The sequence below is a fragment of the Anopheles coluzzii genome, chromosome 3, assembly GCF_943734685.1.
Source record: "Anopheles coluzzii chromosome 3, AcolN3, whole genome shotgun sequence".
NCBI classification, from domain to species: domain Eukaryota; kingdom Metazoa; phylum Arthropoda; class Insecta; order Diptera; family Culicidae; genus Anopheles; species Anopheles coluzzii.
This window is the reverse complement of record NC_064671.1, coordinates 89,426,283-89,441,836: the sequence shown is the minus strand read 5'-3', so window position 1 is coordinate 89,441,836 and position 15,554 is coordinate 89,426,283. Positions and strand designations below refer to the sequence as shown.

General features: G+C 42.3%; 1 protein-coding gene across 1 annotated transcript; it reads left to right on the top strand.

Moving 5' to 3' along the window:
• The first annotated feature begins 3,966 nt into the window (after positions 1-3,966).
• Positions 3,967-15,399, top strand: LOC120959232 (protein twist-like). Its single transcript, XM_040382486.2, has 2 exons — positions 3,967-5,800; positions 14,684-15,399. The coding sequence occupies exons 1-2, from the start codon at positions 4,335-4,337 to the stop codon at positions 14,922-14,924; spliced, it is 1,707 nt and encodes a 568-aa protein (XP_040238420.2). The 5' UTR covers positions 3,967-4,334; the 3' UTR covers positions 14,925-15,399.
• The last annotated feature ends 155 nt before the right edge of the window (positions 15,400-15,554 follow it).

The following is a 15,554-nucleotide window of genomic DNA, read 5'->3' as shown; positions in this document are numbered from 1 at the left end:
AAGAAAGTGAAATTTCGGCATGTGCAATGTTTTGCAACACGATTGTAGTTTGATGCAGTCAATGGAAAGCGGAGTTTTTGTTGATTCTTGCAATCTTGCAGGGTTGCAATTGGGATTGTTGGAAGCTTAATTTCATTTTTAAATTTCATATATTTTGCATTGAGTTTTTCATATTTTGTTTTGAAAATTTCAACGGTTTGTCTATTGGTTAGGTGTGAATTTAATGTTGTGGTCACTGCGCCGTTGCCATAGTTATTGCAGTCGATGTAAAAAGCTAAAGAGGGTGAAGACCACAAGGTGTGTGAGTGTGTGTGTGTCGATGGAATAGTCCTGTTGAAGACCCTGAACTTGGCTGATATAATGTATGTGGTGGGGAGAATATTTAATTTGTTGTATTGATTTTTGTAAAATGTGTTATGCTTCTTCATAAGGACAGTGTTGTTTTCTCTTTTCTTCGTTTGGTTCTAGTTAAGTTCTAGGTTATTTTTTTGTATTTAAGGTAATTTGATATTTATATGTTTATCAGTATCAACTCGTATGAGTTGAATTCATTTATTTTTTAGTGTTCTTTTTGCTATCTTTAATTAATCATTTGGGATATCTTTCATTAAAGTATTACTGTCTGGTGAAAATTTGTTACATTTAGTATACCTTTAGGCGCTTAGCAAACGAGGACGGTTTGTTTCTTGCCTTTCACGTTGCTTTACTTTGTTTTACCTTTCTACACCATTTTTGTTGTTGCAATTCGACTTCAACTGCACACACAAATTATTAAGAAATAAACATCTTTCCTAATTAGCTCATTCATGACAGAAAACGGTTAATAATTAAAACATTTACCCTAGCAGTGGCCGTGATTAAAGCATAGGAGCTTCTCCCTTTTTTGCTTAGGAAAACAAGCCATGCTCCCAACATTAATGCTAGCAGCAAAAGGACCATCAACTGCCTTGGCCACCGTTTTGCGGTTGCACGCTACTACTATCCTTTCGCGCGGCACGCCCGAGGAATGTCATCGCGTGCCGTGGCCCAATCGTGAGCAATGTGTAGTAACAGCAGCAAGAAAATGAAACAAAACCAAGACATAACTCTTGCCAGACAGCAGTATCGTAAGCCTTTTTTGCTGCTTGCTGTTGTTGGGAGAAGCAGGGAGGCGGAGGGCGTAAAGACAAAAAGTTAATTGTGAAATAGTTTTGATTCGGGAATGGTTTTGTCTGTTGAGCTTTTTTTATTATCATTACGAGCGATTTATAGCTCGTGTAGCCACCAGCGTTCTTACCACAGCACGGCTTGATAAATCGAATGTCGAACGGTGAAGCCATGCTTGGGGGATAAAGAAGGACATATCGAAGGGACATCATGTCGAACATGGTGATGTGAAGCTCGTTCGCAACACGGTTGAAAGTGGGCGAAGGCTTTGGATGGTGTCGTGTCGTGAAGTTCGGAATGAATGGTACAAGGATAGCATTGATAGAAAAGAATGACATACAGCCTTGCGAACACAATTGCCTTTTCAGTATGACGAGTCCAATATTAATTCAAAATCAAAAGAAAGTACCTAAAAGCTTCTTTATTCTATGTCCATTCGCTCGACACTGTGCCACTGTGTTCAATGAGAAAAGAGGGAGGAGCTACCAGTACATCAATTGCATACTTTTAGGCGTTTACGCTGCGGTGTAAAATTAACGTTAACCATAGACCTTTCAAGGTGCATTTTTATACAACACATGTAGTTGTTGAACTTCAAACTAAAATATGATAAAAATATAATATAATAAAATAGACAAAATTTGAACATAACATTATGGAAATAAACTACTTTAGCTCTAATTTATAGTAAAATTATTATCGTTTGTTGTAGTAATTGTATTCCAAAACGTCTCACATTTCCAATGCATTTACCAGCTTGAAATTATTATAAAATTATTTTTTCCCAACAATATATATATATATATTCGAAACAACTTTCCCATCGGAAAGACCGAACCGAAGGACGGGAAACTCGGGAAAGGTGTGAAATGTCAATAAACAATAAATCAATAAAAACAGACCGATCAAAAAGACGAACAACCGACGAGCAGAGGCACAAACAAGAAACCTTAGCAAACTTTCCCCAGAGCTGCATCCGTACGCTGGCGCAAACGGGGAAATTTTAAAGGCCACTCGTTATGCGCTTTGTTGAGCAAAACCCCCTGGTGCCTGGCGCACAGTAATTATGGAAATCCACCCGCACCCCGCACTCGGTTTGTCCCGCACTCGGGGCTCAGGTACCCGAGAGGGAAGAAGGCCAGCCATAAAGCCAAGCCGAGGGGAAAAGCCGGCGCTTCCTGTGTGTCAATGGATAGATATGCGCATAAAATATGCAAAACTGTGCATGCATTTGCTCTGTTCCGTATTTGGTCCCTAAGGGGGAAGGGAGGATGCTAACGATCGTCAGAGACAAGCTGGCGATGGTGTGAGACACAAACTAGATGAGGGGGAAAAAATGGCATTTGCAAGGAGATGAGTTCGAGGAAAGTTCTCCTTTTTTGTTTGCGGGTTACTTCCTCTTCACTAGAATTGCAAGGTCGTTTGTTTCCCGCTGTGGGATAACCCGGATCTTTAAGCGTTTGCGGGTGGTAGCGTTTCCTTTTTTCCCAAAGGGCAGCGATTGTGAGCATATTTTTTACATTTATCGCTCGTTTTATCCAGCTCTGAAACGTTGATAGGAGTCGCTGGTGAAGGAATGAAGGCTCACGCTGTGCTGCCATGTGTTGATTATTGTTGCAGAGACTTCAATTGAATGTTAAGCAGGAGAGTCTTTGAACATAATGTGTTAAATCTGTTTTGTATTTAATTCGGTTTATTTGTAGCACATGTTGTCGGAATCATAAAATATTAAGTAATTTTATTTAGTTTTAAAATTATTGTTAAATCTCAAAGCATCTTTGGAGATACAGAAACTTCAAAGTTTATTGTAACAGTCAATAACATGATCAATATGATGCATTGCACCAAAATTTGTAATATACACTTTCAAGAATTGTTTTGAACAATTTTAAAATGATCACCATAATGCTATTCAAATGTGTTGTTTGTATAAACGTCACGCTGTTTAAAATATTATGTATTTTTCATTTCATTGATTTAATTTCATATCCACCAACGAGACTAAATAATGAAGACTTCAAACTAATCATTACCATTAATCAAACTTGAAAAATCATTCATGATCTAAACTAAGCTAATCTTTGATAAAAAAGAGAGTAAAAGAAAACTAAGAAGAAGAATTAGAGAAAATAGAAGCAACAAGATGGTTACGGAAAGAGTTAAGAGAGGAAACAAATTCAAAGAGATGATGAAAATAGTTAAAAAACAAACTCAAACAGGATAGAAGAAGATCATTAAAATGGTGTTAAACTTGGTCTAAAGGCTCTAGACAAAGTATTAAAACATATTATAACAATATTTCATTGAAATTGAAGTTGTCAATTGATCGTTTGTAGTTAATAAAATGTATAAAAATATTCAATAAAACATTAAAAGAGGAAACAAAACTAAATAAAACATCTTCGACCAAATCAAACGATCGTTCGGTTAAATTTTGCCGCACAAAAAAAACCGTTAAAAAGTTTGAAACGCTCCATCGCATCGCTACACGTATCAAGATCGCTTCACTCTGTCATCATCAGCCTGATGGCAAAAGATCCGCAAAAAAAATCCTGCCATCTAGAACAGCTTCCACAGGCGCAGAAGAAGAAGAAAAACGGAACGATCTTTACACGTTATACATCCGTAACGTAATTTCGCTCTGCTCTGCTAGTCGTGTGCTCGTGTCACTCTCTCTCTCTCATTGCTACTCACACTGCTTCTCGTTCGCACAAAAGTAGTAAGCGAGATGCTGTGATCCTTCTTTGGGATGATCGGTTTTCCCGCTTTTCCGTGTTGCAGTTGTCGTACCATCGTCGCTCGTGCTTGCTCGTGTTCCTGGGTACCGATCGATCTTACACCAGCAAAACGCGTCAGTTGGAGGTTGATCACGAGCGTGAACGGATGTGACTGACGGTGACGATCGTGTTTGAGTTGAGTGTAGGATTGTCGCGATCGCGCGCGCGTATATGTGTGTGTATTGCGAGAGTGTATTTAATGTTCCCTAAAATAGTTTATGTGAGACTTTGTGTGATTGAGTGACAGTTAATTGCTTAAATTGCTCCGCTTTGATGATTAGCTGGCGAAAAAGGTGAAGAGGGAGTCGTTTTATGTGTGTTGTGGGTGAATACTTTGTGCGTGAGTGTAAAGTGTACGAGAGCGAGGACTGTCTGTGCGTGTGTGTTTGTTAGTGGGGTGCCCGGCAAACTATGTCCGGTGAACGTTCGGCCAACTCTCCAATGCTTATACTGGACATTAGTGGAGCCGGTTCCGGTGCTGCGCCTTCCAACACTTCACCCTACACGATGAAGAAACCGTCCTCCAACAACGTTTCTCCAGCAAAGCTGAAAGAGGAACAGTACGATGAGGCAGACAAACAGCACCAGCAGCAGCTGCAACAGAGCCCATTAGGTGTAAGATATCATGCCGCAGCTCATCAGCAACATCTTCAAGTTCGCAATCTGCCCGATCTGCATCCAATCCATCCGGCCACTGGTGGACAGCATCGAGAGCCTCATGATCAGGACGGCCATCAGAACCCAGATTTTGGTGTGCTAATGTCCCAACCGACATCCACAAACGCTCCAGCGGGAGATGTCCCTACCTCACACCCGGTTTACTTTTACCCAACCCCAGCGCCAACGGAGACAACGGTCAACTCGCGCGTTGCCTTTCCAATGCTCCAGAGCTACGGCGTCCAGAACGTGCTGGAGCAACCGCAAACACAGCCAGCGCTCGACACGTTGCCCTCCATCCTGGCGACTTACTCTACCTCCTGCGAGAGCGCTAAGAAGCGCCGAATGCTCGATGCGGACTATGACTACGAGTTTGATCAGAGTTCGCTCAGCCCGGATGGTTATCAGCCGGAAAAGCGGACGCGTTACGATACAAACTACGGTGGATGGGCGTACGCTCCAGGGACGCCTGTGCCGCAGGAGTACAGCCACTCGAACGGCCCACACGCTTACGGTGGTAGTGAGCTGCTAATGTCACGTGCTAATGGAACGCATGCCGGACATGCCATGAACGGGCTGGATGCGGATGAATCTTCCTCCAATGGGTCGTGCAATGTGACCGGATGTCACTGTGAGACGATCCAGATGAAGCCGATGATGTACGTATCGGAAACGGCTGCTACTTATGAGTCATCGGGTGTCGTTTACTACCATCCAGCTGGTCATCACCATCAACATCAGGAGCAGATACAAACGATCGTACCTACTCATGCCCCAATCGATACGACACCAACCCACAGCCCGATCGGTGCCGACAGTTCCCTGTCCGTGTGTTCCGGCTCTCCCCTAAAGCTGGACGAATCGAGCTGTTCGGTGGGAAAGTACGGGCAGGATCGAGCACAACCAACGACCGTCGCCATGCTCGAGCCTACGGCTGGTGAGCAAGCGATCTCCCCTACCAGTACGAGCGGCGCAGACCCACAGACCGTCGGTTCCGTTGGTGGAACCAGCCGCAAACCACGTGCCGGCCGTATCCGGAAGCGAAGCGTGAAGGAATCGGTCAGCTATCAGGAGGTCCAGAGCCAGCGGGTGATTGCGAACGTGCGCGAACGGCAGCGGACGCAAAGCTTGAACGAAGCGTTTGCCTCGCTGCGCAAAATCATTCCAACGCTGCCGAGCGACAAGCTGAGCAAGATACAGACGCTCCGGCTAGCTTCCAGGTGAGTTTTGGGGGATTTGTGGGAAAAGGGAATTATTGGAGCAAATTCAAACAAATTAAAGGGAATTCTGGCAATTAAAAGCTTAAAAAAAATAAAAAAAAATATTTTATAAAATATTTATAAAATATATAAATATAGCGTTAAAAGCTTTTCTGGAATATTCTTCCATTCCGAATAATTGCTTCTCCTGGCCCACAAAAACTTGAGGTTAAATTTTTTATTATTTAAAGTGCTTTCAGTCTCTCAAGCGTCTCCAAACTGTGCTTTTATTTAAGCAGTTTACAGAGTTTCTCATGAAAATTTGGTAGCCTCCCAAGGAAGTTTGAGCTCTTCTAGGGTTTGGACACGTTCCATGATTTATGATGTGTTTCCACACAACTGGTTGGTGCATTTGAATTTCAAGAAAATCTTGAAGTGATGCTAATAACTGTGGGAACGTTTAAACTCTATATAAGAAATGATTAAAAGATCGTTTAATATCTCCAAAATAATTTGAGAAATTCTACAAAACAGTAACCAAAAACACATTTTAAAGACTTTCTTTGCAAACCTGAAATAGAACATTTTCCGTTTTCAGGAGATCAGTTTTCATTAGTCAAGCTCACGTTGAAACACTACTAATTCAATAGAATGATTAAATGACTAAATTTCAATTAATCTACACAAAATCTTAAAATACACTGATAAACGTATTTAAATTGGTTATCAATTTATATGTTAAACACAATTTAGCCATCTTTCTACCTTGTAAAGCAAAATTAGTATTCCCTTTTCACGATCATTTCCTTAACTCTTTCCCAAAGCTGCACGTGTAGTGCGAATCGATGAAAAATGGTCACTTTACGATCATTAATAATGCCCCATTCATATGATGCGACCGTCCCGGCACTCATCTCGGCCGCTCATTTGTAACTATCGCAGTGTTCTCGTGAGAATGTTAATGTTTCGGGTGGAAAATTAATGTGCCACTGCGCGCAGCGGGCACACACACACAACGCACAAAAGATAAAAGCAGTAACGATCGGGTCAAAAAAAGAAAAAAAACGGGGAAAAAAGAAAAGCGAAAGATAGATGGATGGAGATCAGCACACCGGGAAGGGCTGGGGAGAGGGGAACGAAAAAGAAAAAAAGGCAAAGTATCCGGCTGCTGGGCGAGAAAAAAATAAATAGTCACCCCGGCACACCCGGCACGAAACGGCATTTTCCACGCGTCAGTACGGGAAAATGATCAATGGATTTTGATCGTGCGAATGACATGTGTACTGGCAGGCTGCTGATGATCATGGTGGTGGTGGTGGTGGTGTGTGAAACTTTTTTGCGACATTATTAAATTTAAATAAGAAACACCGGTATTGGAGCTGCTCGATCGATCGGCTACGAAGTCGACTCCACACCGGGTGCGATTGATTTATAGCGATCGTTAGGATGGGAAAATTGACGCACAAAAAAGAGCATATTTAGAAATAAATTATGTCGCCTTTTCCTGCTGTCACTGTCTCTAAGCAGTGGAAATCGTATTATGATTTACAACGCACGCGCAGCACCACGCAAAAGACAACCAATGATTTGAACAATTTATGAAGATACATATGATCACGCTTGGGGTAGGTAAAAAATAAATAAATAAAATAAAAAGGTTTTTGCTTACTCCCAGAAGCTAGGCAAACGCCATTCGAAACCATATCAAAGCGGCGGCAACATTGCGCCTCGGAGTTACGCATTCGCAGCGCAAAGTCATCGATTTCACTTTCGATTAGTGTCACGAACGATCTAGTGCTCATTGGGGGGATTTTGAAGGGGAGCAAACCAGGCCGTTCGGTGGAGACGCCTGGTCGTGGAAGAGCTTCAGGGCAAACAGTGTTACATTTGGCAGCAAATGCGAGATGTTTGTTTGCTCATTTATTTGGTAATAATTATCGAATAAATAAATAGATAATAAATGATGTTTAAATATTCTTTAATAAAAAGATTCCGTCATTTTTTGTCAATTTTTACACACAAAATAATTACAAAATGTGTTTCAAAACACTCTTTTCCCCTTTATCTGTTTCCTAAGCGCCATCGATGGTGTCATTATTTTGTCCATTTTTGTGTTGCTTCTTTTCTCCTCCACTACTCGTCAAGTATTGCACCGCACACAAAAGAAACTAATGCCGCCGGTACCGCCGTACGACTCCGGCGAGGCCGCATCCGTATGGCGCATCGGCGTGTGACAAGTGCGACATAAATTAAAAACGAAGAGCCACACACACTCAGTAACACCGTGAGTAGCATGATGGAAGCACACACGATGCACGCAGTCTCGCGGGGGAAAGTGAGGCGAAGAAATTTGTTGAAATTTGAGACACCAAACAAAAACGGGACGACCGCAAACGTAAGAGCGTTTCTCAAAAGCCGCGACTGGTTGGAAAGTGTCTGTGTGTGTGTGTGCACACGCAGTGCTGGATAGGATCAAACGGCACTGGTTAATGTTTGCTGGGGGGCTCAGCCCTTCTTGATGACTTGAGCGAGAAGAATGATCTATTGCTTTATCCATTTATTTTTTTTAAAGTTTGTTTGTTAGCGTCGGTTCGTTGCTTTACCATTTTTTTGTTCGTTTTATGCCAAAATTGGCAAGAGTTTTAATTGCGCCATACATCCTGTTTTGAAGTTGTATGTTGAACTATTCAAAAAAGAGGTTAGACTACCTGTTTAACCGTTATTATTCACATAAAAGAGGATAAAACATTAACTGAAGACTTCATTCTTTATATCACCAAATTCAAAGCCTACACAGCAAATTTTCTCATCCTGCTTCAGTAAAGTTTTTTACTGAAACGGTTCAGTAATAGAATATTTTACTGATTTTCAGCATGAATGTCATGTTTTTACTGACTTTCAGCAAAATAATTTACTGAATTCGTTTCAGTAATACGCATTTTACTGAAAATCAGTAAAATAAGTGTCAAATAAGTCGTTTCACTGGATATCAGTAAAACAAATTACTGAAAATGCAGCAATTCATTCTGTCAAATCGACCTGTCAGTCAGAACATCAAAACAAAACAATGCGGTTCCCACTTGCTCGTGATGTGCAAAAAGTTGATTTTGTAGGCGCTTACAGGCACCCTGGTAAAATTTCAGGTGATATTTCGGCTTACGGGATTAATTTAAAACAATTGGCAGCCGTGTTGGTGTGTAAAATGTTTGCTACAATCCACTGTGCTTGCTGAAATTGCGTGGTGTCTGTGAGCGCTTACTGAACCATCTACAATTGCGGCGGCAAAATACAGTATAAAAACTGTATAAAACAACACAAAACATGTATGAATATGAACTGAGGGACTGGCAATATCTGCGCATCAATAAAAACTCAATTTAAAATAAATATTTCGTCATTTTTTAATCGCTACCGACTACTGAAAAATCAGTAATATGAGAATGGCTTTACTGGGATTTCAGTAAACGAGCTATCATTTTGGTGAGCACCGGACATTACTGAATGATTCAGTAAACATTCTTTTTACTGAAACGATTACTGAAACTTCAGTTAAAAAAAATTCAGTAAAATTTTACTGAAGTTCAGTAAAAAAAGTTTTCTGTGTACGTTGGTGATCTTCGTTGACATTTTTCAGCTTTTTCATCTTTAAACAATACTTACTCCAATTGATTGCCAGAATATACATTGTTTAAAGACAGTTGAAGACACTCTTCCGAACCCTTTCCTCCTATTAATTACCAAAGTAAACAACTCCACGCCTCAAAGGCCTCAATAGCACCAGCAAATCAACGCCGGCAGCACTTGCTAAGACCCACTTCACCACGAATTCAATCGCTAATGATCTAATGCTCACGATGGATGAGTGTGTGATATGATGATGAGTTTGATCGAGAGTGTTTATAGCGCCCACCCGCTCCCTTCAAGTGGTTCCTACGACAGGTCGAGTGTCGATCAGACGCGCTAGACAAAGGCAAACACACACACACTTTTTATAGACGCATAGCACACACAGAGGCACATAAATTCCTTCATGCTTTTGTGCGCATACATCACACACACACACACACACTCATACGATCGAATGGGGAGCCACCGTCGCCAAGGAGTGTTGTACACGCTGTCGAACACATGTGTTGCGGAACTTTGGTGGGAAAATCGGTCGCGTTCCCGCGCTCGAAGGTAGCGCGATGATGTCATGAAAAACAACTCTGGAGCGGAGGGGGAGGGCGAGAGTGCAGGACCTCCATCGGAAGCCTGCTTCCAGCCCCGCCTTGCTCCAGGAAATTACGCAGAACAAAGAGCAAAAACAGTAACGGGGAGCAAGCGTGGTGGTAGAATGGTTTGCTGGGTGAGCGATCAGCGAGTCGGGATGGGGTGCTGGATCGCAGCCCGGTTACTGTGGGACCGGAGATTCCGTGTCCCTTTGAGCAGGGGCACAACGAAAAAAGGGGAGTCGTATTTTTTTTTTTGTTTAAAAATGAATGAGTTACGCCATCTTAATCCGGGGAGTTGTGTACGATGCGATACGCGAAACACATGTGCGTGCGGAGTTGTTGTGGTAGCAGAAATGGAGAAGAAATAGAGAGACACTCTAAGGGGGAAGAAAGATAGAAAAGTGATGCTCATCAAGCAGGTCAATTTGGGGCAATAATTGTCCTAAAACTTTGGAAAAAGAAGAACACTCACATTTTTAATAGCCTCATAACAAAAAATGGCCCAAAATGGCCGAAAAGTCACAGTCCATCATTTGGATGACACAGACCTGAAGAATCCATTCACACGATCAGCGCATTACACACAAAAAAGTGACAACTTTGCTTCACTTGTTTGGAGAAGTTATGCTGTTTATGTTTGCAAGTAGTTTGCAAGAATTTCACAACATGAATAATTCGCTCTCGCTCACACTCCGGCTTCACTTTCCGCCCGTTCGAAAAGGCACGCTGACACGATGAGTGACGCGTTGGATGGTGGGGCGCAATGGTGCAGTGGTCTGGCAGTTAATTAACTTCACGTTTTTATGGTAAACCGCAACGAAACGCGTGTAACGAATGAAGGCGAAAGAACGATGGAAGAACACTAAAGTGCTGTTATACATAGCGGCTTATGCAAACATTCGTAATATTTGTACGGGGTAAGTGGCATGGCTTTACTGGGAAGGTTGTATGAGACAAACATTGCATCGATCGGAAAACATTATTCATTCTCTCTCTCTCTCTCTTTCTCTGTCTGAAAAATGTTTGTAACATTCCAATCGTTGTAGAAGCGCATTATGGATGAACTGAAAACTTGTCTTTAAAGAGCAGGTTGTTAAAAGAGTAATGAAAGGAATCCAATCTGCTCAAAACATCCTTTATATGATCACACCCTGGACAGTGATCACACACCTCCAATAGACAGCTTAACTAATTATGTCTTGATAAAAAGTCTTTTCCTCTGTGATTGATAGTAATTTTTAGAATCAAATATGCAACAAAAAGAGGCAAAACGCTGACTAATGTACTTCAGGTTGTGAAGACAAAATTATGTTACAATGAGAGATCAATTTGATCCTCAAATTTTGCGTCTTGAATAAGACTTCATCCATAGACAATCAAGACAATCGTCAATAGCTACGTTTACTACAATAAATCAGATTACAGTAGCTTTACCTTGAAAGATGAAGCGATCTTTAGACACAAACGTCGACGGTCGCAATCAGAGCTGGGACGATCTAACTCTAATTCAGAGGTTCTTCAAGCTATTTTGGAGACAAATTGACTGAAGGTGATGATCCTTTCTTTAATATTAAGTCTGAAAGTTATGTGTTTCATTCTTATAATAACTCTACATATAGGCAACAGCAAACAAAAACACTTGTTAAAACACTGCCCTTACATCTCACAACGATTCCTTCCTTTTGTCTGTGTTTTGTGTCGAAAGTAATTAGACAACCATCGTGCACACAAATCGATTCCCCTTTGCTTTGTTTCATTTTCCCCGCGCTACGTACTGACATCACTCGATCCCGTCTTGCACTAGGCTCACTAGGGGGAAGGTTAAACCATCGGTCTATAAATTCGTCCCCTGTCAATGTGTGTCAAGGGGACGCTAGGACGCCTTCGTTGCCTACAACATTGCCTTTTACGCCTGCCTCAGCGTTTAGCTATCAAAGTCTTAGCTGTCAGGGGCGAGAAGAAACAGAAGAAAACGGGGGGAAAAAACGACACGAATCATAACGAGCGATCGTGGTGTTACTCGGCCCGATCGCGCACTAAAGCGATCATATCCCGCCGGGGCTGCGAAGTGGCTGACGAAGTGAAACGATGTGAAGAAAGCCAAGCATCGGAGGAAATTTATCACCTTCCTCGTGAAAACTCCTTTCACACAGTGCGGTGCGACACAGTACTACCTGGGACACGACTGGTGATGTTTCCGTGTGCTGGCTTGTCTTAGGTAAGGAACGTACGACTTGTCTGTCACGATCGAGGTCGATCCTTCTGATGGAAAAAAAGATGATTATCCCCACAGGGGTTTGGTTTGGCCATACTGGCCGACTTCCCCGCAAGAGACAAATGGTTGATGATTTCCGCGGGAAAATTCGAATCAAGCGTGGAATGAGTTTTTGTCGTCTTTTCTTCACCACGACTATACGGAGAGGGTTTCTTCTTGCGCTGAAAAACAAGTGTCAAAAACGCCCCGAGTCTCCCTGCGGGTACGAGTAAACGTCGCAGCGGAAAAAGGCGAGCAGCTGGCCTGAACCTTACACCATCACCGCAGAACGCGCACGGAACGATCAGCTCGATGATTGATCGCTTTACACACCACCGCCACCGCTATGGTGGAGGACGGGGGGTTGTGCCTAGTGAACAAGATGAACGGTTTTTAATTGACTTTTTCGGGAAGTAGTTTGTCTCGCGTACGGACCATTTTTCACACCATTCTTCGGTCACGCCACTGCGCACTGCCTGCTTCTTTTGTTCTGTGTAGGAGTTATGCGTTTTAATTAGCTTTTGATCGGTTTATTTGGATTTTTGAGAAATTTTGGAAGCCGATCGCTGGATCGGGAGTGGAGGTTATTTATTATCTTAAGCAAGGTAGCATCAAGTTAATCGGTTTGCAGCGTTGTTTATTATTTCTTTCGAATATTCAATTTGCTCTCGCTGTACTCGCGCGAGAGAGTGTAAAAGACTCCCTTGCCTTTTATTAGTTTCTGGCCCACTTGGAAGCATAAAAGGCCGAGCAAAGGGGAGGCGCAATTCAGACACCGCACTCTGTCTGAAGCTGGCCGACATTTATAGGTCGGTGTGCCGGTGGCAGTAGCCTGCTTCATTTCCGGTCGCTGTTAAAAGTGTCGCTTTATGGGATGCAATAAATTTGGTGAGGATGTCGTCTCTGCCGTCTGGCGTCTACTTTGTCCAGCTTTGTCCGCCTGCCCCACGGACGGCAGCAGGCAGATGGTGGATGGATTTGGATAGTTTGGCTGGCAAAAATGACTGCAAAGACTGGGAAGATTGGTTCGTTGCTGGGTTTATGAGTCAATGTCCGCAAAGCGGCAAACACTGGTGGTGCTTGGTAAAATGGATTTTCATTAAAAAGGGACGCTTTAAGTATGGTGGATGTTCAAAGATGTTCAGTGTTAATGATTTGAAGCTGCAACAAAACATACTTATCCAAGCAAAATATTTGATCAAATTCTCAATTACATTTCACAGCAAAATTTCTTCGCTCTCAAGCATAGGCTCGTTACAGAAGTCTAAATCCAAAGCCACTTTAGTGCTAGGAACCAATCTAAAACAAAATATACAAAGTTTGAAGCAGCTTTAGAATAGAAAGCGAAGTGTTTAGAACAATGTTATAACATTGGTAAAAACAGAGACAGCAGTCGAAGCATAGTCCATTACAAACCCTGATTTAAAGTCGATGCCATCATAACCTTTAGTACAAGCAATATGATCTAGTTATTCGTCAACTCATGAACGACACCTAATGTAACCAAACTGAATAGATCTAGGATTGGAACTAAATCGAGATCAGGAGCTAGAACTAGATCCAAGATTAGTTTTGTGTTTGCGGATATATTTGGATAGGAAAGAAGACATTAAGCAATATTACAATAATAGAGTTCCGAGTGACTCCATCCAAGTTGAAATGATCAAGAATTAGTATGATCAGGAGAAACGATATCAACAAAGATATTAACCAAATAGGGACATACAATCAGGATCAACGATCATGATTTTGCATGATCTTGCTAACTACTTTGATGATCATACCTCAATCTCTAACTCTGTATGAACCCAACGGAACCAACTTCATGTCACGTCGTGCAAAACGTAACCTTCCGTAAACTCCCAAACAAATGTAAACACCATTCCAAACTTCCCCCAAACTGCCATTTTTCCAGCACAAAAAACCCACCGCACAGGAAATCCACACCAAAATTCCGAAACCTTTTGCTAAGGCTAGAGAGAGCATGCAAAAAACCCAATCTTTATCGCTCCATCCGTTTTGTGTGAAAAGGTTTAATCCAATCAGACAACTTTCCAGCTGGGATATACCCAAGGGTCGTAATGATTCCGAAAACCCGAGTTCATTGCCCGTTCCTTTTCAAAAATGGCGATCCGCCGGCCGTAAGACAGGGAGTGACCAAGTAACAGGATTCTGGTGGGAAATCCTGTTATTCTGACTGTTTACCTGTGTGACTTCAAACGAATTCGAAATGGCCTTGCGGCGGCGGCGGCGTACCCGTAGCAGGGGACAAAAATGGCGTCCCGAAAAGGGGATGGGCGTTTGTTTGTTTGTTTGTTTGTGCTGTGTTCATTAGCCACCTGAAACGTAAATGGGTCCCACAGGCTGTTGTTGTTTCCCTGTTGTCTAATGTTTCCCCTTCTGATCCTTCTCTCTCTCTCTCTCCTTCGTTCGCAGGTATATTGACTTCCTGTACCGGGTACTGTCCAACAACGAGATGCCGGCGATGCGCGAGGAGCACAAGAATATGGCCGTTTCCGGTGGCAATCTGCAGTTCAGTGGCAGTGGCATACTGGCCCACGAGAAGCTTAGCTATCTGTTCAGCGTCTGGCGAATGGAGGGCGATTGGAGCAACGGATCGGCCGGTGGAGATGGTGTGGAGATGGGCGAGAGTGGTGATGGTGGTGGCAAGGAATGACTAGACGGGCGGTTCCGGTTTCGATGAAGCCGGAACTACAAAGACAGGAGGTACAAAGGATGGGCGGATGAGTGCCTTTTATAATAGTTGGTAAGGTATTATAACGTTTAACGTTACGATTTCGGTTTCGGACAGGATCGATTCTGTGTTCCATTACCTCGGATCTTCGCGACCACGTGCGATGCGGAGTGGAAACGAGGGTAAAGTAAAGTATTATACGTTCGTAAGAGAGAGAGAGGATGTTGACGCTCTTTTGATTTGCTTACAATCATTTGCTACACTTTCCAATAGTTGTACAAGGCTTATAAAAAGTCAATGTGCGAGAGGAAGAGAAAGAGAGAGAGAGAGAGGTTATCACTGTGCAAAACAAGTAACGGCTAGTTTCCAAAGAGCATATTAAGATTAAATAGAGATACAAGTAAAAACAAGCTAAATCCTCTCCATGACATAAACGAACAAACTAAAGTGTGAAGTTAAGATCATGAAGAAAAAAGAAAGTAAAAATGAAGGAAAAAATAAGTGAATAAAGGGAAACAAACAATGAAAGAAGGAGCACAAGAGCTGCAAACCACAGGAAAACAAAACACATTTCCATAAGATTAAGAGAAGAGTAGAATAAGTTAAATGGAA

Coding starts and splice junctions, on each gene's coding strand:
- LOC120959232 (XM_040382486.2), top strand. CDS start 4,335: ATGTCCGGTGAACGTTCGGCCAACTCTCCAATGCTTATACTGGACATT. Junction 5,801..14,683: donor ACGCTCCGGCTAGCTTCCAG/GTGAGTTTTGGG, acceptor CTTCGTTCGCAG/GTATATTGACTTCCTGTACC.